The 24202-nt window shown below is 44.9% G+C and overlaps 1 protein-coding gene across 1 annotated transcript in view; it reads left to right on the top strand.

The window, feature by feature from the left end:
- Positions 1-13325: 13325 nt before the first annotated feature.
- GRM4 (glutamate metabotropic receptor 4) overlaps positions 13326-24202 on the top strand; it is a 241850-nt gene continuing 230973 nt past the window's right edge. Inside the window, exon 1 of the mRNA XM_035122273.2 lies at positions 13326-13856. Coding sequence (XP_034978164.2) covers positions 13326-13856 — 531 coding nt within the window. The remainder of the gene's footprint in view (positions 13857-24202) is intronic.

Genomic DNA, 24202 nt, shown 5'->3' with positions numbered 1-24202 from the left:
TGGAAGCCAAGGAGTGCCTGCCATTGTTACTTATCTACATCTGAAGTTGAGTCATTTGTAAAATTTGCTTCAGAATCTACTTTGTTATATTAGAGTCTAACTTTATCCTGGCAGTGTCGAAAAGAAAAGGTTGCAGATGCTCTATCCTTCAGGCTGTTAGCTTGGGGCTTAGCCTGGATTTGATTCAAGCTTGGTGCTTTCAGTATTGCACAGATGGATCCCTGGTGTCTTCTATAGCTTGTAGATGGCATCCTTTTCAGCCTTTTGCTTTCATCTACCACTGCAGTCCTCCGACAAGAGAGAGCTCCCCCTGCCCCAATCTAGCCTAGGCACACAAGTCCTTCTCTTTAATGACAATGGCAACCCTAATTCTGATTCCCTGTGATTTTTAGCTTTTTCTCTTTCTTGGCTTCCCACTTGTGACATGGGGACAATGCCCCACTCTCCCTCGCAGAGGTGATTATAAAAAGAAATTGATGCCTGATTGTGATGTGCTGTCAGGTATATCGATAAAGTGGGCAGATAAGTGCACTTGAAAGGGAACCTGATGTTCTCTGGAGGCTGGAGGCAGATCCTCTGGTGGAGGTCATCTTGCAGCTGCACGTCTTGCTGTACAACTGCTTGACATTACAGCAGGAACCTGTAATGTGAGGGTTGCTTGATTTCCTCCGGTGGGGACAATAATAACCAGCCTCCTTGGGAGACATTCCTGGACCTGGGGATGGCACTGGGACACTCATGGTACCTTAGCAATATGCAATGGTTTCCACTTTTGATCTGTCACAGAATTGAGGGATTCTGTGACCCCAAGACAGGGTGGGATAGGCTTGATTTGAAACCAAAGGGAGAGGCAAAATCATTGGTCAGAGACGAAGGTCAAGGCAATCTGGATGGCTGAGGGAGGTGGTTAGAGGAGACCAGCCAGTGGGATGCAACAGAAATGTAAAGAGAGCTATATGAAGATATGCCTTGCTGTATAGACGAAGACATCCATTGTTTCTGGAAAGCACAGATACTAGACACATGTCCTATTTTGAGAGGAATGCTATGAACAGGGGCAGCAACACTAAAATTCTGAGAAGCTATAGAGCAGGCATATGAGATCTATAGAGCAGGCATATGAGTATACCTGAAGGAGCGTCTCCACCCCCATCGTTCTGCCCGGACACTGAGGTCCAGTACAGAGGGCCTTCTGACGGTTCCCTCGTAGCGAGAAGCCAAGTTGCAGGGAACCAGGCAGAGGGCCTTCTTGGTGGTGGCGCCTGCCCTGTGGAACGCCCTCCCATCAGATGTCAAAGAGAAAAACAGCTACCAGATTTTTAGAAGACATCTGAAGGCAGCCCTGTTTAGGGAGGCTTTTAATGTTTAATAGATCATTTTATTTCATTTTTCTGTTGTAAGCCGCCCAGAGTTGCTGGGGAAACCCAGCCAGATGGATGGGGTATAATAATAATAATAATAATAATAATAATAATAATAATAATAATAATAATTGGAACTTTCTGGGGAAACTCTCCTGCAGACCACAGGGATCTTCTGGGTATATAAGAGATGAGGCTGTGTCTCAAGTAACCTGGTCCTGAGCTTTATATGTCAGTACCTTAAATTTGGCCTGGTAGCAGATCGGCACCCTGTGCAAGGAGGGTGTTATATGCTGGCAGCAGTTTGCACCCGCAAGCAAGTAACTCTGGCAGCTGGGCAGAAGATGTGAAATAATGATGATGAGAATTTGAAAGACAGGGAAAAGAAAACTTGAAAGGTTGGGAAGGGGGTAATTCCCTTCTACTCATCCTTTTCCCAACATCTAAGTCCAGCACTATAATGAGCCCCAGGGCACAGGTGGCAGATTGGGAAAGGTAGGAAAGCACCTGTTCACTACTGCCTCCAGGTGCTTCCATCCTACTTTGAAGCTTCAGACCACCAGCAGCAGCCATCCTGGACAACCCGTGCCCCTCTCCCAATGCATTGCCCGATCAATTTCTCACTGGGCACTGCCTTCTGAGGGATCTCAGATAGTGGCTGCCTCCTCCTACTGGTCCTGTTTTAAACAGCCATGCAAAGGTTGGATGTTCATTGGGTGGAGGGAGAGGAGGCAGGTGATGGGTCAGGGCCCAAGAGCAATGGTATGAGAAGCATGCTTTGCTCTCTGTTTTAGACAGCATGTCTTGGACAGGCCTTGGCCAATAGCATGGCAGGGAAGAGAGTATGGCAGAAGGTATCATCTGAGTTTTGATGGATGGGGAAGAAAGAATAGCAGTCCATCGCTACAACTGAAAATACTCTATGGAAGTGCCTGGGTGTGACTTAAGTAGTGGCCCAGGTGAGATTCACCTTGCCAAAGTATAAAGGCAAACAGAGATCAGACACAGGTTTCGTAGAATCATAGAACTGGAAGGACAAAAAGGGTCATCTAGTCCAGCCGCCTGCAATGCAGGATTGAAGAAAATGGAAACTAACTACTTGGGAAATAAAAAGGCTCCATGCTGGTATGTACCTTGAGCAAACATGTGAACTGATAGAAGTGAAAGCAAGAGTTTTTATTGGTTGATTCATTGCTAGACCCCTTGGCTATGGCTGTACTGATGAGTGGCAGAAACGCTAATCTTGGCTTGGCCAGATTGACTCCTGTTAAATGATCTAATTGCTCAATTCGTACTTAATTGCTTGCAGCAGCAACCCTTCAGAGGAGAAAGGTGCCATCTTACCCAATGGATATGTATATCAGACATTAACAATTTTCATTCTAGGACAGGCACAGTAAAGCAAAGGAGCAACGTCCTAATCAGGCACATGCCTTGTGACTCAGCACTATAGGACGGTTAGCTAATATGATTAGGCCTACCATTCTAATTTTGCGGCTCAGGTAGCTCCTGGGTGTTTCATTCCCTCCGGTGGAAAATTCATAGGGGAGAACAATGTCTGCAAAGTAGTGAGCAAGTGCACAGGGAAAGAAATATATAATTCACTCCAGCAGCGCAGAGACCTGTGTCTGATGGATTCTGGTGTGTCTTCTCAAAATATTACTCCCTAGCCCTTTCATCTGTAGTAGAAGACCATTTTTGACGACCCGAGGGTGTAATTTGTGGGAAAGGGCCATAATTCAAATGGTAGAGCATTTGATTTGCATGTCCCAGGTTCAATCTCTGGCATCTCCATGAAGGGCGGGAGAGACCCCTGTCTGAAACCCTGGAAAACCTCAGTGGTCTGACTTCCTGTGTATCCAAGCAGATTCCTATGTATGGCGGATTCCTATGCATTTAATTAGTAGCCCAGCATCTGGAAGAGGTATTGCATGTTGCAATAATCTCTGGCCCATTTCTACATGCACACACATCTCTCAGGCCTGTGGGTCAAATTTGGCACACTAAACTTTTCCAGTTGGCTTCTAAGGCATTTTGAGCAAACCATACCCAAATATGTGGCAAGTGTGGGCTTGCATTTGCAGGCCCTGCCGATTGGCCATAAAAATTAGCCAGGTGAATTAGCACAGTCCAAGCACGTATTCCATCCATGCAAAAGCACTTGAGGGCATGGAATAGTGTCTGCAAGGGATATGGCATGGGGAGAGACCTCAGGGCTAGATGGCAAGGACAGGAGGACTATGCTTGACCCACAGTCCTTCGGCCCCCCGAAATAAAAGATAACTGCACCTAAGTGTGTGCAACTGAAATAATCACATGCTCACCCTGTGCTCTGTTGTTTCCCTCATGTGATATTTTAGTTTGTAAGCTCTTTGGGATGGGGACCCATTATACTCTGTCAAGCTCTTTGGCAAATTAAACAGTCGATCATCACCACTGATGGATTATCTATCAAAATGCCCCCCATACATGAAGTTGTGGGCAGGATTTGAAATATAAGCAGTGGATTACTGAAAGAATGAATGATAGTGAAGTTTAGATAATAAAATCATACATCGTGTAAAGCGGCTAATAACAAGAAGTAAAAAAAGGAACATCATGGAAACAAGGGGTGGGAAGTCAAGAAGAAAATTTGTGTTACTTTTTTCCTATATGGCAATAAATGTTTTGGAATATTTTTGGATATATCTCTATCATCTATCTATATCTATTTATCATCTATCTATCTATCTATCCATCTATCTATCAATCAATCTATCTATCATCTATCTATATCTATTATCTTTTAATCTGTGGGTGTGGGTGTATTGTTTTCATCTGTTACTATGTTATGTATTTTTGGTTTTTATATTGTAAACTGCTCTGAGATCTTTGGATGGAGTGCAGTATAGAAAATTTAACAGCAGCAACAACAGCTGAGTAGGCAGCCCAGACCCAAGGGAGGGGAGGCACCAGGCATATTTATTTGATGGCTGTCTTCTCCTTTTTAAAAGCAAACCTGCCCTGTTAGCCTTTATACGGTAGGTTAGGGGAGATCTGTCCTATCTAAGGCTGTCCCAACCCATTCTCTTCCATTCAACAAGGGAAAGAGATGCAAAAATGTTAATCCTTCCATGTGAATCTGAAATATGCAGTGGTATTTCCCATGCAGCTGGTTCAAGGCTCACAAGAAGCCACTAGTCTAAGGCCCTGTGTGGACTTGTGTGGACAGAAAACAGGCTAGTTCGCCCTTCCACAGATGTCAGGAATATAATCCCTGGGAAGGATCTACAGGACAACAGCTCTCATGCTGCAGAGGTAAAATAGGAACAAGCCCTTAAGTCATAAACAAAAATTGCAGAGGAGGGGAGATTTTTTAAAACCTTTCACATTGAACAAAAATTACTCAAAAGGTAATGAATGTGGAACCCCACGTTTCCATATTCCGAAAGCTGCTTTTCAGCACTAAACGGCTCTTTAATTGCTGCTCTTCAGGGGACCAACTGCTAATGCTAACATCCTTCCAATTTGAGATTCCTCCCCTCCTTTCCTCTTAACCTTTCTGTGCCTGGAATACTAATAATACTTCTTGTTCTTTCCCTTCCTTTTGGGTGCTGAGCGACTGCAATGGGGCCATCTAGCCTGGCCATGCATTCCCCCTCCTAACAGACTCCTTGCTTCTTCGTCCCTGTCCCAGGGAACCTGGTTTTCAAGCCATAGCAGGCTTTATCTGGATGTTAGCAAGCTGACAGTTCTCTTTGGGAGTTTCTGGCTAGGCAGATGTTTTGCTTAATTGCCTGCGGTTCCCACTCCCTTGTCCTGACAGTATAGCTGTGGCTGTTTCAAGCAACCCCTTTGGTCTGATTCATTTCAGAGCTTCTCTTCTACTCTGGTACCTTTGGAGATATTCTTTCAGAGAGACCTCTATTGTGAAAAGCTTGGAGTAAGTGGAATTTTGTACTGGTTGCCTATTGGTTGATAAGAATAGGTCCCTGTTCGCATGGCAGCTTTGATTTTAGTACACAGATGGGGAGCTGGTGGCCTTCCAGATGTTATTGGACTCTACCAGAGAAGCCATCATGGCTGATGGGTGGGAATGATGAGAGCTGAAGATCAACAACACCTGGAGCTTCACAGGTTCCCCATCCCTGTGAACAATGATATCTCAAGTTCTCCTGCCTCATTCCAATACCTCATTTGCCCCCCCCCCCTTCAGTATTGCCAGTGTTCTAATATCACCCAACATGCAAGACTGGCCCTTGGGCATCTCTGTGCGCACAGACCTCTTACTTTTAAGTTGATTGTGAATTCTGTGAACCATCTCCATATCCATTCAACAAATTGTTTTCCCCTCAGTTTAACACTATGGCCTGGCTGCTCATGCATCATAAACCCCTGACCTAACCGCATATTGACCCTTAATTAAAGCTTCAGCTATCACCTAGCACCAGTTACTGAGGGCTTGTTTGCATATTCTTCTAGTGTTGATTCAAAGGATGTTAACATGGGCTTGTTATTGCAAATTAACAACTGCCCCATTGAGGCATAACCATTGAGGTGATTATGAGTTCTGTAATGGGAGAGATGTCCCGTGGTGCTGTGGTCTAGCTAGAAGCAGCAGCTCCTCAACTCTACATACGGAACAAGAGATGGGACAAAGGAGGGGAGGAGAGAGGCTCGCTGCATGTAGGAAAGCCCACTTGCTCGCTTTTTAAAAATGATAAAACACAGTGAGGGGCACTTCAGAGATGGAGCAAAGCAAGGCACACCCTTAAAAGGAAAGCAAATCAAAAGGAAAATTGCTCCATTTGTGTTCACACTTTGGGCCTAAATGTGTAGTTCAGGAATCAGGAACCTTTTTCAGCCATGGGCTGGTCCGCTGTCCCTCAGACCATGTGGTGGGCCGGACTATACCTTGAAAAAATATATATGAATGAATTCCTATGCCCCACAAAGAACCCAGAGATGCATTTTAAATAAAAGCAAACATTCTACTCATGTAAAAACACGCTGATTCCCAGACCGTCCGTGGGCCGGATTGAGAAGGCGATTGGGCTGCATCCAGCCCACAGGCCTTATGTTGCCTACCCCTGGGGTAGTCCATGTTTAGCATGAGACTGTGTCACAGGTATGAAAGCAGAAGGAAAGAAGACACACTTTTGCAGCTTCACATGCTGCTCATCTTTTCAAAATTTTCCATGTGTTGTTCCAGCACTCGTATATGTTCATATACACACTGCTGAGAGGTTTAGGATTATTCTGAGGCTCTTGGTTTTTCTCATCACACTCAAATGTACATCCACTTATGTAAGTAGTGGCAAGTATGGCCTAGTGGTTAAAGTGTCACACTTTAGGACTCGGGTGGCTCAGATTCAAATTCCAGTCAACCACAAAGCTCACTAGATGACTTTGATTTAGCCGCCCTCCCCCTCTTTTCCCCAGCTTAACGTACCTCACAGGATAAAATGGGGAGGGAAAACCACGCATGCTGCCTTGGCTCCTTGGAGGAAGGGTGTGTATGTGTGTGTGTGTGTGTGTGTGTGTGTGTGTATTCCCACAGGCCTTATGCTAGTGGCACATGAGTTTTGCCATAAAGGACACTTTCAGAGTGTTGCTATTTTTTGGATGGGATTCAATCACATATTGGCAAACAGAGGTGCCATCTGTTCAGGTTGGTTGAGGGGGCCCAACGTCTTGATGTCACACACATGATGTCATGCAATGCCTTGACATCGCCTGCATGACATTGCCAGTAGCCAGGGGGCATTGCTGAATGCACACTGAATATTGAGGGGGTTTGGCCTCTGCCTCTGCCTCTAGGAGCTGAAGCTTATCCCTGCAAACAAATTGAGATGAATGCTCATTAACTAGCCAACACCATTTAATCTCCCTACAAACAAACTAGGATGAATTCTCAGTCATCAGGCTATCTGGAAGCGCCCAAAGTCAGTGCACACTTTTACATGATAAAATAAAATCTTCCTAAATAGGGTGATGAATGGTTTGCAGAATTGCTGTTTGGGCTTGAGATGCATAGCTCACACAGCCAATTCAATATTATCATATTTTGAGCTGGCATTGAAAACATGCAGCAGCCAAACAGAGTTTATGTGAATGCTAGGATCATGGGAGTGAGCTAAAGGACTGGCATCTCTGTGTAAATGATTTCACAAGCAAGTCTAGTCCTTGCTTGTTGTTGGCTCAGTAGATGATGTACAGGGACACTGATTGGACTCACAGTGCTTTTCGGAGCCTGAAAAACTTGCATTAGCGATCCGTTCATTCAGCCCCTTTTCGCTAAGTAATCTTGACATTTCACTGGTTAGTATTGAAAAGTTATTTGTTTTCTAATACGAATATATAATGCAGGGCTTTTCGTTTTCAAAGTGGGTTACAAACAGCATGCAATTAATCCGCACAACAGCCCTTGTGAAGAAGGTAAGCAACAAACAATTATCTCTCATTTAGGCAAGGGGAGAGAAATGGTTTGCCTGGGCTAGAGCACAGCTCTATATGTGCCTGATATGTGGCTTATGATTACAGCCTCAAGCAAGTGTTTAGTGGATTATAACTAGGATACTGTCAAACTCCACCAATCCCAGTTTTGGGAATTCTATCATCTATGGATCAGTTATGAACCATCCCAAATCAGAGGTATATTCAAATCACCACCTGGAAACCTTTAGGACCTAGAATTTAGCAATGGCACTATTGCAGACCTGAATTCTAACTGCCTCAAGGGATGTCCCATCAAGCACCTCCTCTTATATGACTTGAGATATGTCAAGCACCTTTGAGAAATGACTTGCTCTGGATATCTTTGCTCTCAGAGGCAAGATTGGCCATTGAAGGGAGGAGAACCTTCTTTGTAGTGATATCCCTCTTAAGGTAAAGGTAAAGGGACCCCTGACCATTAGGTCCAGTCGTGACCGACTCTGGGGTTGCGCGCTCATCTCGCATTATTGGCCAAGGGAGCCGGCGTATAGCTTCCAGGTCATGTGGCTAGCATGACAAAGCCGCTTCTGGCGAACCAGAGCAGCACATGGAAACGCCGTTTACCTTCCCGCTGTAGCGGTTCCTATTTATCTACTTGCACTTTGACGTGCTTTCGAACTGCTAGGTTGGCAGGAGCTGGGACCAAGCAACGGGAGCTCACCCCGTCCCAGGGATTCGAACCGCTGACCTTCTGATCAGCAAGCCCTAGGCTCAGTGGTTTAACCACAGCGCCACCTGGGTCCCTATGATATCCCTCTTAGGACAAGCAAAAACCAGACCTTTGGAACTGAAGGGCTAAGGAACAGAACACTGCATGTTACTTGCATGACTGTTTATGCAGCAGTTGTAAACCTATGGATCACAGGCTTCTTAAGACCTCCTGTGCCTCCCCATTTGGCCTATGGGGCTGTTTTGGCCCAGCCTCCCCAACGTACCCTACACCTGACATCATACATAACATCAGGTGTGGGGCCACTAAAGACATGGCTGGATTGAGAGGGGGTTTGCAAAAGGCACCTTCAAAGCCCCATGAACTGAAATTCACAAGGACCAATGATAAGCTGATCATCGGGAATTGTTTACAGGTAGGTAGCCGTGTTGGTCTGACGCAGTCAAAACAAAATAATAAAATCCTTCCAGTAGCACCTTAGAGACCAACTAAGTTTGTCATAGGTATGAGCTTTTGTGTGCATGCACACTTCTTCAGATACCATGCATGCACACGAAAGCTCATACCTATGACAAACTTAGTTGGTCTCTAAGGTGCTACTGGAAGGATTTTTTTTTTTTTCATCGGGGATTGCTTAGTGCTGTGCATTGAAGTCTTCAGGTTCTGACCTTTTCCAACACTGCCATGCGGCCCCTTATGCAATGTTGTGCTGTTTGATCAGTTTTCACTACTAGACTTTCTGAGTCCCTGATGCTCACTTTCAGGTAGTGTATGGATGAATACCTGGAAGACGGGGGGATTCCAGATGTATTCTGCATACCAGCTCCTCTCTTTAAACTCCCAGCTATTCTTTGCTGGGAGAGAGCTGTCATGTTAGAAGTGTTTGCACATTTTAATCAAACAGCTTCAGGAGCTGCTTCTTCCCTTGAGGAGGAAGGCCAGAAGGTTGTGGCCTAAGAATTGCACTCAGCTGTTAATAACAATCTCCCCTCGAGGGAGTTTACTTGTATGGACAGATATCAGCATTGTCCAACAATCCTGTTTCTTTTCCTGTGCTTTCCTGAGCTTTTATTAGAATTGGTTGTGCAATTTTTGTAGAAAGGCATTTTCCGGGAGGACATCACATTATCAAGATGAATGCAGAGATACCAGGGATGCGGAATGAACACTTGTGACCCATGTTGCTTAAATGGGCTGTTTGTTTGTTTTATTTATTTTGCAGAGGTAAGGAACTGCTATTATCACATTCTACCAGGCAGAGAAAATAGCAGCATAATGGCTTGCCCAAGGTCAGGCAGGATATCCACTGGCAGAGCAGGAAGGGTGGGGTGGAGAGAAGTAAACAGTAGGGCTGGGACCAGCCCAATATATTTTGCTGCCTGAGGCTATGGATAAGATGGCACTCCCTCCCCTGCACCATTCCATACACAGAAGCCAACTGGACTGGCTGTTGGCTCTCACTTCAACACTGGTGACAAGAAAGCATCCTTCATTGTATCTGAGGACAGCACACTAGCTAAGAGCGCCTTTGGTCTCCAGTACTTCTGCTTATGCATTCCTCCTGGTGTCTGTTTGCTAATGCCACAATAGCAATAATAGCCACAGTGCAGAGTAGCTTGTACAAACATGTATGGCCTGAGCTAGCTGTCTAGCATGGCCACTGAGTATTGGCTCAGGAGGATGGGAATGGCTGGGGGCAGGGAGGGTCTCGATGCCACACCCACCACCTGCTGCTTCGGGTGGTGTCTTCACTTTGCCTAATGGAAAGACCAGGAACTGGGAGAGGTTAAGCAAGGCCAGGGAGTGGGGCAGAAACAGGCAAGGGTGACATAAAAGAGAGGTGTCTAACCTATGGTCCTCCAGATGCTACTGAATTACAGATTCTATCATCCCTGGTCACTGGCCATGCTGGCTGCGGTGATGGGAGTTGGATTCCAGAAACATTGGGATGCAGGAGAGAAACACAGGTTCCTTAATATAAATAGTTGAGTCTGAGCTGCACAAAGGAGTGTGCAACTGCACAAAGTCTGCTGCTAACAGGAGGGGGATGTTATACAGCAGTAAAGGACAATGCCCAATTATCTTGGGGAATGATGGAGCTATACACAGGGCTGATAGGGCTTCAGGGTCCTAAATTTTCATGCAAGAAGGGGTGGCTGAGGAAGCATGGCTCTAGCTTAGCCCCCAGAGGGTCCTTGGTTCAAAACTTACTGTGGATGACGCTCTTAATAAATGTGTGAATAAGTTAGTGTCTAGGCTTCAAACTGCAAAATCTATCTGTCTCAGCTTTTTTATGATTGGCTCTACTCCTTCTCTGTTAAAAGGAGTGTGATTGTGACACCTTCGGGATAGACTGGAACCCTGAAATTTATGAAGCTTATCCTCCTTGTATATGATGAAATTCTAAATCTCCATCCTGATCATTAGCTTGAAACCAACTTCAACTGGCCCAATAGAGCCTCAGGAGTTTAATTCGTAATTTAGTTTTTAATTGGCTCACCTTTTTTCTCTCAGTGCTCTGTTAAACCTATCTGTCAGACACATACTCCTATTCCTATGTCTCTGCACTGTAAAGGGCTGAAGAGTACATGCTTTGCATGTGAAGATCTCAAGGTCTGGCCCTGACATCTCCAGGTAGGACTGAGAAAGACTCAGGTAGGCTTGAAATCCTGGAGGGTCGTTGCCAGCCAATGCAGAACAGAAGTGGCTAGACTTCAGGCTTTCAGAACCTACATTGTTGTTGTTTTACTACCCCCCCCCCCCGATCCTGAGCCACCACTTCTTGCACAAAACTGAGGAAGGTGCAAACAACATTTGTTTACCATTAAATAATTCTTAGCCTGGGGGTTAGTTTTGAGTGTCAGAACTGAATAGAGCCCACAGCCCTTCCACACAACCCCCCACTCTTCACTTCAGCAATATTATTTACAGCAGGGGAAAATAATTTACCTGCTGTCAGAAATTCAAAAGGCCTTGCTGATCTACTGGAAATTACTTAGAGATCTACTGTAGATTCAGATCTACCTTCTGCCCAACCCTTGTGCAGAGATTACTAAGTTTGATGGACCAATGATCTGACTTGGTATATGGTGCAACTCCTAGGATGGTATTTTTATTCTTATTGTTGATATTTTTATTTATATGCTGCCCTCATCTTATGGCCACAGATAAAACAAGTACACACATAAAAGAAAAAATGTTTAAAACCACAACAGCTATAAAGTGCAACTTCATTAAGAAAAAGTGCAATGGGAAAACTCACCAAATTCATCAGAACAATTCTACCGCTTTCCTGAATATTGGGGAAAGAGTTGAGTCTTTACCTATATAAAATAATGGAGTGAGCTGGCAAGGTAAACCCCAGTGTAATAGGAGTTCCATATACTGTACATGGAGTCACCACTGGAAAAGCCCTTCCCCAGGTCCCAGGCTTTGTATCTCATCCAATGCAGGGACCATTAGGAGGGCCTCCTTTGCTGACTTAAGTAGACAGGAGAGTCAATATGGGAAAAGACACTTTTTAAAATCTAGCAGCTGGATAATGGGGGCCATGACAGTCATTAATGTTTTGGCCTGTGATGAAAGGAAAGGAGTAACACTGTCTCTCTGACTTGCCTTCATTTCAATATAAGTAGCCACTCTCAACCCTCCAAATAAGTTCACAGCAGCTGAGCCCCATACCCAATGAAAGACTGCATTTCTTTCTTTCATCTCTCACTCTTTGGCAGTGGAATTCAGCTGCCCTGATGATGAGCACTGCATAATCTGCTCTATGCCAAATCAGCCCAGTACAAAATTGTACTTTACCCATTTTCTTTGGGGTACTTATCCTGCATCTATTAGATGGGTGTATTGATTCAATGAGTTTGTATATTTTTCCTGCACTTCCACTGTGTGCTAATCTTGTTGTTCAGTTCTGGTTGCCAGATGGAGTGAGCAGCTTTTTGAAATCAACAAAGCAAGCAAATGTTTCCCCTTTCCCCTCGGTTTTTTTTTTAATACGGTTGTTAATAAGTACTTACAAGGTAAAATGAATTCATTCATCCTTTCCTGCCAAAGGGGAAAACAAAGGTTGGGTTTTATGGGTTTGGGTATGCTATGTAGCCCAGCAAGTTCCCAGTAGTGCTAACCTGCTTCAAATCTATGAATGAGATACAGAGTTTAGGCATCTTCAAAAACATTGTTTCTCCTCCCTCCCTACATTTGTTGCTTTTGTACAAACATGGTCTCTCTCAAATCATAATGAAATAAGGGTGATGAAACTGATCAAGTGAATTCTGAAGCTTTTTGTACAATAATTCTCACCATTCTGTCAAGCTCCCTGATAAAAAGATCTGAATAGCTAATGTCCCTTTTTATGCTTCCATTTGATTTTCTTTCTGTTTCTCTCTTTCCCTTTCAAGGATTGCGGAGAAACAAACAAAAGGGATATACATCTCCATGTGAAGTTATGCAAAGCCTGAAGCCCTTCTTTAGTTGCCTGGCTGCAATCCTCCAGAGGACCGGAAAGGGGACCTTGTAAACGCCTCCGAACTCCGCACTTTCTTCACCACCTGCCTTGGAATGGATACTGGAGTAGACTGGAAATCTTGACAGAAAAGCGACAGGGAAGAGAACCATGGTTTGTCCCCTTCAGAAGACCACCGATCAATTTCCCCTTTCAGCATCGGCCCTTTGAAGGTTATTCCTCTCCCCTCTCCAGAGTTCAATGTGGAACCAGTCTCCAAGCCAGCGAAGCTAAGAGGTTTTTTGATGACAAGAGTCCCTGATCTCCATGGGTCTTTAGGTTGGAAGGGTTGAGCTTCAAGGGGTCTTTGGCAATGATTGGGAAGAACTGGGGATCTTTGTGCATGGAGCAACTCTCCTTCTGCCTATTCCTGAGTGTCTGCTGTGACTGGTGGTACCATCCAGTCAGCTCAGCTAAACCGAAAGGTCAAGGACACCCCCTCATGAACTCTATCCGTCTTGATGGGGATATCACCCTTGGAGGCCTCTTCCCTGTCCATGGGAGGGGCTCCGAGGGCAAGGCATGCGGTGAGCTGAAGAAAGAGAAGGGGATTCACCGCCTAGAGGCTATGCTTTTTGCTCTGGATCGCATCAACAACGATCCTGACTTACTCCCCAATATCACCTTGGGGGCTCGCATCCTTGACACCTGCTCTCGAGATACCCATGCCTTGGAACAGTCCCTCACCTTTGTCCAGGCCTTGATTGAGAAGGACAGCACAGAGGTGCGCTGTGTCAATGGTGGGCCACCTATCATCACCAAGCCAGAGCGTGTGGTTGGGGTGATTGGCGCTTCCGGCAGCTCCGTCTCCATTATGGTGGCCAACATATTGCGCCTCTTCAAGGTAAGCGAGTGTGAGCCTCCTCTTCTCCTTTTCCGCCCCCTCCTTTCACTGCACAGGATCATTTGCAATTCAATCCTTTTTCTCCTTCCTGCTGCAGCTGCTAAAATCACCACCAGCGACTGTTAAGTGGAAAAAACATTAAAGTAGTTTTTACAATAATTATACAGGCTAAGTTCTTGCTCCCTGGCGGGGAAAAGGGAGGAGAACAGAATCTCTTTCTGCGTCTCTGTGGGTGTTTAAAGAGCTCCCTGTCTCCCTTGGGGAGGCTGACCCTTCCTCTCCCTTCCAACCATGATATTTTGAGCAGGGTTTCTCCCCTCCCCACTTCTGCATCTGCCACTTGTGTGAGGGAAAGCTGGTGAGCCGGTGCCATTAGATATTGTGGGGAGGGCGTTCTTCGGCGTGGAGAAGGGTGGAGGGAATTATATGGTTCATTTTACAGCTGAGAAGAATATTCATGCTGCGTGTATCCCAGAAGCTGCTGTGGGAGGGTGAGGGGGTGTGGAGAACGAGAGACTTGCTCCATGAAAGCGTTTATAAACCAGCATGAGGGGAAAGACCTTCTTCTAATGCATGTGGTAATTTCTGACCCTGGGGGGATGCAGTTGGCTCGAGGGGCATGTGATGGACATCTCCCTGGCCTAATTTACCTCAGAATATCCAGCACTAGGTTACCCAGAAGAATTATCTCGTACCTATCATACAAAAAATCCTCAGTCACATTGACAGCAACATATCCCCACCCCCCAAACTACAATTTTGTTTAAAAAACACTGCTGGGTGGAATTGCAAAGTGTATCATGAGAGGGGGTGTGTTCCTCTTAAGAGAAAATAATTGTGTTCATGGAATTACTACTCATGTGGCAGACTCACTGTGTAAGGCAGCATACCTGACATTGCTGATGTGTTTTACATTCCAATGTAAACCAGTGGTTTCTGTACTGTAATATCAGTATCTACAGTATGGGTCTAATGGGAGCAAGTGACATTTGGCAAATTTCATATCAAGAGTGGGAAACCCTTTTCAGCCTGAGGGGCCACATGCTCTTCTGGTCAACCTTCTGAAGGCCACATGCCACTGGAGGCTGCCCTTTTGCCAGAGGCAAAAGCGGGCACAGCAATGAATATAAACATTTGCCTTTGTACAGTATGCTTTCTCCGCATACTCTCAGAAAACCCTCCCTGCTTCCATCCAGGGAATGTCCCTGCTTCCATCCAGGGAAGTTCAAGGACACATTCCAGCCAGCCAGGCACTCGAGGAGGGTGTGAGAGGCAAGGCGAGTGGGGGGGGGATATGTGGTATGGTCTGGGGAAAGTCCCAAGGGAGGCCTGGAGGGTCACATTCATCCCCTGAAGCCTTAAGTTTCCTACCCATTTTTTCGGTTAATAGTCATGAATAGTCATGGATACGATGGGTTCAGTGCCTGACCTCTCAGCCCTTCATTTAAAAAGGATTGAATACTACTTATTAATTTGGTCAGTGGACAGTTGAATTCTTGCCACATTCTTCTTCTGTGTTGGAGCTGTCATTCTGCCTAATTCCTTAAGGCATCTGCTCTTGAGCTCTTTTCCAGTTTGGCACTGGAACTATGTTTGTATGTATCAGTGGGCTCCAGAGTAGAAGATCAGAGTAGTGCTGCTCCATTGGATGATTGGGGTGAGGAGGCATCTGCAGCAGCATGGGGAAATGTGCCATGAGTCACTGTGCCGGCCAAGGCTGAAGCCACACTCCATCTGCCCAGAACGGTTCTGGACTCCATGTGGGAGGAGAGCAGAATGGCCAGGGTGGTGTGAGAAAGGGGGAGAGCACCCAGGCAGCATGGGGGCCTTCAAGAGAGCACCTTATCCAAGAAGCTCTCACATTTGACAGCAAATCTGGTGTGTGTTGAAGGGATGGCACCTCTCAGCCTCAGGGAGAGGTTGGTGCTAATAAGGTTGCTACCCTACCCACTGTTGCTCTTGACTCTGGTGGAGTGACATAGCTACCTGCAACTTTAGTAAGCCTTGGGATGTGGAATGCATTCTTTCTTTGAATGGAATTATTTTTCTCTTTTTACTCTGAATTGTAGCTTGCCAGAGGTCTCCTGTGACAAGGCTAGATCTTTCCACACCTACAGGCTGCTGAAGTGGTTGCTTAAGAGTACAGTTCCATGTACTGTAGATGCCTTTGTGGTCCAGCTGAACTAGGCAATACTTGCATGAAACATGTCCAGATGTTTCGTTCTCAGTAGCAACACTTTATGCACTTGGGCAAATGCTCAGGTGCATTCAGCAAGCCACCTAAATACCTTCCCGTGGCTGCAAATGCCAGAAGCAGCCACTTTCTTTTGTAATGAGTAACATTACTGTGGCTACAGTGGCTCTAAGGACCATTCAGGAAAACTGGCAAAGACTTTTCTCTTCTGCCAGCTTCCAGTGCTGAGAACCTTGATGAGTTCCTGTGCTGTGGATTAGAACTCCCTCGTTGAATGGTTGTTTCAAGGGTATTATTTTAATTAATACTGTTCTTTGTGTATTCTGAAGATGTCAGACAAAGAAATATTAAAATATTTGCGTTTCTATTTACTGCCTCTATTTGCATATGAAAACAAGACACAGGGTGTAAGCGTTATTTGTTACTAACAGAGAAATTCCAAGCATATGCACTCAGAAGGAAGTCTGATTGATGTCAATGGGATTTACTCCCAGGTAAATGTGCAGAAGACTGCAGACTTCCTCTCTCTAGAACTAAGATTAGCAAACAAACAAATAATCATTTGATACCTTTTGATATATGTATTATGTCCCGAGCTTTTGTAGGCATGAGTTTACTTCATTATTTGCATGAAATCTTTGTGTGTATAAGTCTACTAAAGCCGAGAGCCTGTGAAATGTCAGAAAATACCTGTACAGAACACTTCCAGGGTGTTTGCAGAGTCTTTTTGGGAGGGCGGATACCCTTTCTGGTATGAGAAGCAACTGGATTTTGCTGTGTGTTGCCATCTATTTTCTCTGGCAGTGAGCCAGCATAACGCAGTGGTTAGAGTGTTGGACTAGGACTGGGGAGACCAGGGTTCAAATCCTCAATTGGCCATGAAGCTCACTGCATGACCTTGGCCAGTAATTGCCTCTCAGACTAACTTATGTCACAGGGTTGTTGTAGGAGTTAAATGAGAAGAAGAGAGCCATGTATATATACAGATACACACACACACACACACACACACACACACACACACACACACACACATACATATTCTTAATTGAATGGAGTATGAAAAACTTGGGGTGATGAGAAAAATGTCCTTCTTACCTTCCCTAAATGGACCCCGGTAGAGCATGTAAGCCCCTTCTAAGCTGCAAATAGTCAATATCTCCTGCTGATCATGCTTTCAGAATTACCTAGTTCTGTTCCATGGACCCAGTAAAAGCTTACACCCAAACTTTCCTTTAGCTGAAAAGTTAGGCAGTTTATGTTGTAAGTGGGAAGTGCTCATAGATCTGTGTTTATTCTTGCTGTGAGGTTCCAAAGTGCATGGATTTGTTAGACTCTAAACTGAGAGGTCAAGAAGCACAAACCTCACCTTCAAACCTACCCTCTTGCGGCATTACAGTGATGTGAGAGACTGTTTGAGGGAAGTTTGATGTTCTTTCTTTAATAGGCATTTTGTTGCATTGTTCACAGTGCTGCTCAAAAATTTTTTTTTTTGCAGACATACCACCCTGGGCTCTAAATTACCTGCTAAACAAAGCAGGCTAGAGTCTGGTGTCTGGCTACTGGGCTCTATTCACATACACACATAGGTGTATTCTCAAGGATGCCATGGGAGGTGATGTGAAATGCAGGAAGCAGAAGGATTTTTAGCACAGCAAGTCTCCATAGTATCTTAGACAGAGTGAGCCATTTTGCCAGGTGTCAGAGAAGTTCAAAGGCAAATCCATCAAGATAAAATCCCTGGGATGGAAATTTACCCCATACATGTGCTGTGGATTAATGTCCTTGTAAATTGTGTCTCACAGTTCCATAGTGGTGGAAACAACAGCTGGAATGCAGTGGTAAATTCTAAAGTGCAGGAACCCTCCATAGTCATGCCCCCAGGGAGAGAGAGAGAGAGAGTCCATAGCCATGCCAACTGTATGGATCCATATGTTATGAATACGAATATTATTAATTTGTGTAGGTGAAGCCATTAAAATGCTTTACACAGTTAAAGTGATTATTCAAACCATGTATTTTGTCAGAAAAGAGTTTGCTTCCCTGAAGAATTTAATTTATAATCCCCACAAACCTTTCTCCTTAAAATTGGCACTCTAATGGCAAAACAGGCCACTTTTCAGAGGTGTAGGGGGACCTGCCTCTAATAAAAAGTTAATCAAATATCCAATTGATTTCCCAACTGTGATATTTAAATGTTTGAACTAGGCTGCTCTTATATTATTGTAGATTGGTCAAACCTGTAAAGAGTGAGGTGAATCTTCAATATCTGTCCTCCAAACCTCCAAGCTTATAATCCTGGCTAATATTGCCCCAGCAGATGATGCCAAAGGAATCAGAGTGGCATTTCGTGAGGTTCCTGCCAGCTGGAGGAGAGATACCTGCAAAAAAGTTCAATTGCCTCTCCATATGGTTTACTTCATATGTTTATATACATCAGGTGTGAGGATCCTTTGGCCCTCCAGATGTTTCTGGATGTCATGAACTGACATTGGGCCTGACCCTCAGCCAAGTCTGTGGAGATGATAATCTTCCAAGTCTGTTTTTGGTGATCAAGAGCTAATGCCAACTTTGGACTGTGTGAGGAGTGGCTGGCACACTCTGTGACACTAGCATTGGTGCAAACAGACCCCACCCACTCTCAGACCCACCCTCCAGTCTGAAGTTGTCTCTTTCTTCCCTCACTAAAGCTGTGCTTGCCCCATCTTTTAAAGCAGGAACCAAGGGAATATGTCACTCACTGGATCAATGCCTTAGCTTGCTTGGCAAGACATATCACCTGCTTTGCCTTTAGCTGTTGCATTGCCTATGCAGTGTACTGATTTGAGCATTAAAGCTTTTGGCAGAAACCACAATCTCTGAGTTCCTCCTCTTCATCCAGTGAGAGGCAGGGCATTAGAGGGAGTAAAGTGTGTGCTAATTGAATACTCCTTTTGCTTGCTGTACGCATACACATCTGCGAAGTTCTCACATCCACATGCAAACTAGTATAAGATATGGAGCTGCCTTGGTATATCTCGTCTTGTCATGTGTTCTTTCTGCAAGTGCTATCAGCCATTTCAAGTAGTTCTGCTCCGAATGGATACTTACAAGACTCAAAGTACAAAGAGGCTGCAAAATAGGAAAAATCCAGAGGACTCTTTCACAGTGGGTTGTTTAAAGCATTTGAAAGAGTTCTGGTGGGCAGTGGAGTTTTCATCGATTCAACTCTTACTAATGCATAAATTCTTTGAAGGTCACGGCCACTGTTGAATGAAACATCCCTTTTCATTGTGTTCTCCGAATTGTTTGGCAGATGGGGATACTTTGTACAGTCGGTGACCCTTTGTGGGAGAGAGAGCAAGTACATATAAAGCCTTTCCAAATAAAAAGGTAGATTATGCCGTTGTTATGGATGCCAGCATTAGACCTGCCTACGTCAGGCCCACCTTGCAAAAACCACTCCAGAGGAGGGAGAGCAAGAGAGCATGTCCAGGTGGTATGTTTTTTTTAAAATGAGTTTTAGGGGTTCTGAGATTCAGCATGCCTGACATCTTCAAACTTTGTAGGGACTGCACTCTATTTATTAATATGATTTATTGAATTTGTTAGTTGCTTTATATCTTGCCCAGGGCAACCCAAAGCGATTTACAAATCAAGCCGCTTGGGAGCTGGGAATATTGCCATGGGCTCTAGAAAAAAAAAGCTTATAGCAGGAACCTGTGCTGTTGTTGCTAGTATTCTTTTCATCTACTTTGGAATTAATGCTAAAGTAGGACAGGGTTAGGGTAGGGGAAGAAGCAACAGACTTTGTCTCTTTTTGCTAAGCCGTACCAGTGGCAGGAGCTCTTACAACAGGGATGGGGAAACAGTTGCTGAACCACAAGTCTCATCATCTCTGGCCATTGACTATGCTGGCTAGGGATAATGGGGAATGGAATCCAATCACATTGGGAGGGTCATGGGTTTCCTACGGTACTCCTGCTTTAAGGGGAAAGTGTATGTGTGTGGAAGGGCTTCCTGTCATAGCTGGAGCAGAGCTATGGGGACTTTGATGGGATAAGGGTGAAGTTAGCTATAGTCAAGCGTGCCAACTCTAGGTGGCTGACATGTCTCCAGCCCCCTTAATCTTTGTTGGAAAGGGGCATGTTGTGCACACATGCAATGTCCCACGCACGGCACATAGGGCATCAAGCCAGCCAGCTCCAGCAGTGTGCTTATCCTTCTCTGGATGACGTGATGCCACTTGTGTGTCGCTCACATGACATCACATGCGTATGAAACGCACCACCGCCCCAAACTTGGGGGCAACCTGGCTCTAGTTGATAATATTTTTAAATTTAAATAAGAATGTTTAAATTAAAAATTAAAACGTTCTGTGCACACCAGCATATAAGTACCCTTCTAAAAGGAGGAAAGGAAATGTCCCTGCCTCTCCCCCCCCCCCCACCGGAACATTTCTGACACAGGAGCAGTGGCAGCAGAAACTCTTTGCAGGGGAAAAGTGTGAGTATGTGAAATCCTCAGCATATCAGCAGAACAGAGCTAGCCATAGCGTGGGGACTAGATACAGTGGCGCAGCTAAGTAATTTTAGACTCTGGACTTAATGGTCTTCTGGCTCCACTTCTTTAGATGATAATGTGTATTACTTCACACTTCCATCCAAATGTGTGAAGCCAGCCCTGCTACATTTGGAGGCTCACCAATTCATTTTGCTGAGTGGGGCTTAGGATATCTTCTTCCCCACTGTGTAGGGAACTTGTCCCAGGTTGCATAGTGATGACACTGTGACCAAATACAGTATTAGTAGTGTAGAATGGAGCTAGTGCTGGTAAAGTGTCAGCAAAACAAAGCACCTTGCTATTTGTTCCTGTGCCCTAAAATCAGGTGCATGTTTGTATGTGAGGAAGCTGCCGAATGGATGCAGTGCTGCCGCTGCTGGTGTTATTATTATTAATTGCCTTCCTGCCCCCAGGGTTGTAGCCAATATAAAACAAGCAACATGGAAACAACCACACCTATGAAAGCATGAATTAAAACAGAAAAAAAGCAAATATAAAGGATGAAGTTTAGAATCCAGCAAAAGCCAGGGAGGAAAAAAAAAAGTATGTTTACAGCGCACCTAAAGTTAGGTAAAGATGGAGCAGCCTGACCCCTCTCCAGAAGGAGTTCACAGCTGGGGGGCTGCAGAAGGAAAAGCCCTGTCTCAAGTAGGGAAAGAAGGATCTGTCAATTTCATTTTTCCAGCCTTGAGTTCAATTCTCCACATCTGTATTTTTTTTAATCTGCATGGAAATCTATCAGCATTTTAATTTTTATTTGCAGTTTTGACTGCATTCCAATGTAGGTAAGTTCAGCATGTTGGGGTACCTTATTTTTATTTGTGCTCCTTACAATGTGCCTGGAATGAGCATAGGATATGCGAGCAATCTATGGCAAGCAGCTGTGCATTTGATAGGAAAGAGCAAGTTGAGTGTGACATTAAGAGAGTCCTGCCGTTCAGTGGATTGTCTTACAGAGGCTGAGTTGTAACTTACTATGCTGATGTGGTGCTCAGTAAGAATAAGCAGTATGTTGCATGTGCTGCGACTGAGAGATTGATGCTGCCATCTCCCAACTTAGACTGAACAGGAAAGACGGATAAGAAAGGTGGGTGATGGGGAGGGAGGAATATCTGTATAGCCTTATAACAAGATGGTTAGAAAATGAGGGGTGAGTTGGGGTGTGTAAAAATGCTCCCCCTTTGAAGAAGGGTTGGCATTCTGAGGGGCATGAGCACTTGTTGGCTACTACGATTAAATGCTAAATGGATAATTAACACGGTTCAAACTGAGAGGGAGTGCCCAATTTCTGCTACATTGTTGCAAAGAGCATTTTAGGAAACTTGTCCCAGGTTGCACAGTGGATATGTGGCAGGACTGGAACTGAGCCACATAAATAATCCAACAGGCAATGGGAACACTCTTTCATCCAGTTGAATTAGTTGCTAATGGTGAATGACGACTCTTTCTTTCATAAAATATGGCCTCATGATAAATCTCAACCATCTTCCACTTCCATTGTAATGTTAAGATATGTTCAGAAGCCTCTGCGTGGTTGTCTTGTACAGACTAATGCTCTCAACTTATCTGCTTTCCAACCCATTAATAGATAGTATATGAAACCATATTAATATATATCATCCTGACACCAGTTATTGCAGATGATTGGATAATGGGGCTGCGGATTATATACCCAAAGTGTGAAATCACATCTTCTCTCAGTTCCTAATAGCTGAATGATTGCCATAGCTTGACACGTTTATCATTCAGAACAGAGGCAGCTACCTGCTAAGTAGTCATGGTACAGACTCTATTGTCAAACAAATAGGAATAAAATGTGATTGGTTGATGCAACGTGAGATGTCAGGCCCATGGGAAGTGCTTATGTGGCCTTCACCTTATCACCTCATCATTTCTCAGTATGTCATATATTACTGCCTGCACCATATTCCAGTACTTATTCCAGACGATAGGGTAGGAACTACAGCAACACTGAGAGATGGGCTGATGTGCATGTGTGGGGGGCAAGTAATATGGATTTCTTTGAAGACCAGAGGTGGGGGATTGGATCTGGCCAGTGGGCCAGATCCATACCTCCCCTTCTGTGGACCAAGTTTGATGGGTGGCCTCACTGTCAGTCGCTTGACATCACAATCACATCAGCTGATCCATTTTCCTTTGCCCAAACAGCTTGAAATCAAACTGTGTGGATAAAGGAGCAGTGCTTTGCAAGCGCCGACAACCAGCTGATCATCAGCGCTTGGCAAGCATTTCCCTTTGCCTCTATAGGACTTTGCAGACTCTGTTGATCAGCAGCACATGCAAGCCCTGCCTTTTTCACAAAGTTGAGTCTTTACCTGAGCCACACACACAATGTCAGGTGGCTTGCTCATTACAACCTTGCAAGCCTAATGAGAAGGCCTGGAGGGCATCATTAGGCCTGCCTGCTGGAGGTTCTCCACTGCTGCTGAAGGCTAAGCTACTGATTCTGACTCTGCTTTCTTAAGGTTGGTCAGTATTAGAGCTCATGGGAAATGGCAGCAAGGCAGGTCAGTTGACACAGCACCATGGAGAGCACCAAGAGAGCAACTTGACCCAAGAATGGTTGGAGGTAAACTAAAACCTTTGGGACCTCTACTTCTACCGCCTCCCTCTTTCTGAGCACTAGAGCCCTTGAAGGGTCAACCTTCTGCCTTGAAAATAGACCTTCTGCACTCATAAGAGCCTGCTGAATTAGGTCAATGGGCCATCTAGTTCAGCATCCTGTTTCCCATCCAGATGCTTGTGGGGAAACCTTAAAGCAGAACCCAAGCAGAAACTGGTATTCAGAAACAATACTGCTTCTCACCTCTGATTTTGACTTCATGGCCTCCCACATGGTGCACTCCCAGTGCTGTTGGACAGGTGAGGTAGCTTGGGAGGAAATTGGTTCCTTGGGCCCCAAGGAGGCACCCATGGGGATCCTAGAGCCACCCAATGGGACTTGGGGAGAGAGCCTGAAAGTTGCCTCTGGCATGGGAGGGAAGGCCAAGTCTCCATACTCTCTATGCAGGAGTCTCACATAGGGGTCTAGGTATGCCAGCCTGTGTCTCCACTGGGGTTCTTCCCCCATCTTTCTGAGGTTTTGATATCCACCCTATCTTCGCTCCCTTCCTTCTGCCCTAGGCTAGACCCCCCCCCCTCATTTTTTTATAAGTGGAGCCTCCTGGAAGTGTCCAAATTTGGCTTCCTCAAGAGCCTTGCCTGGTGTTGTGGATCAGGACTTACTTGAAGGGCCAGATGCTGGCAAGGACCTAGTAGCCCACTGCATATAGGCACAGGCACCCCACCCTTAATGCCAACTTGACTAGATAGCCAAGCTCAGGAGAATAGCTGGGAGCACAAACTTTTGTGAACTAAATGTAAGATTTTAATAATTCTGATCAGTCGGGAATTTGTAGGACATAATATGATATAACAAAAATGATAGATTCTTTGAAAAGTACATTAGAAGGAAGAAAGCTGCAGGAGAGCTGTTGTAGCTGTGACCATCAGGGAGTAAAATGTGCACTCAATGAAGATAGGAACACTGCAGAGAAAGTAAATGAATTCTTTGCTTCAGCTTTTGCTGCAAAAGGCATTGGGGAGAAAC

Source organism: Zootoca vivipara, chromosome 7, assembly GCF_963506605.1.
Source record: "Zootoca vivipara chromosome 7, rZooViv1.1, whole genome shotgun sequence".
Lineage (NCBI taxonomy): Eukaryota > Metazoa > Chordata > Lepidosauria > Squamata > Lacertidae > Zootoca > Zootoca vivipara.
This window is presented reverse-complemented; position numbering and strand designations above follow the sequence as displayed.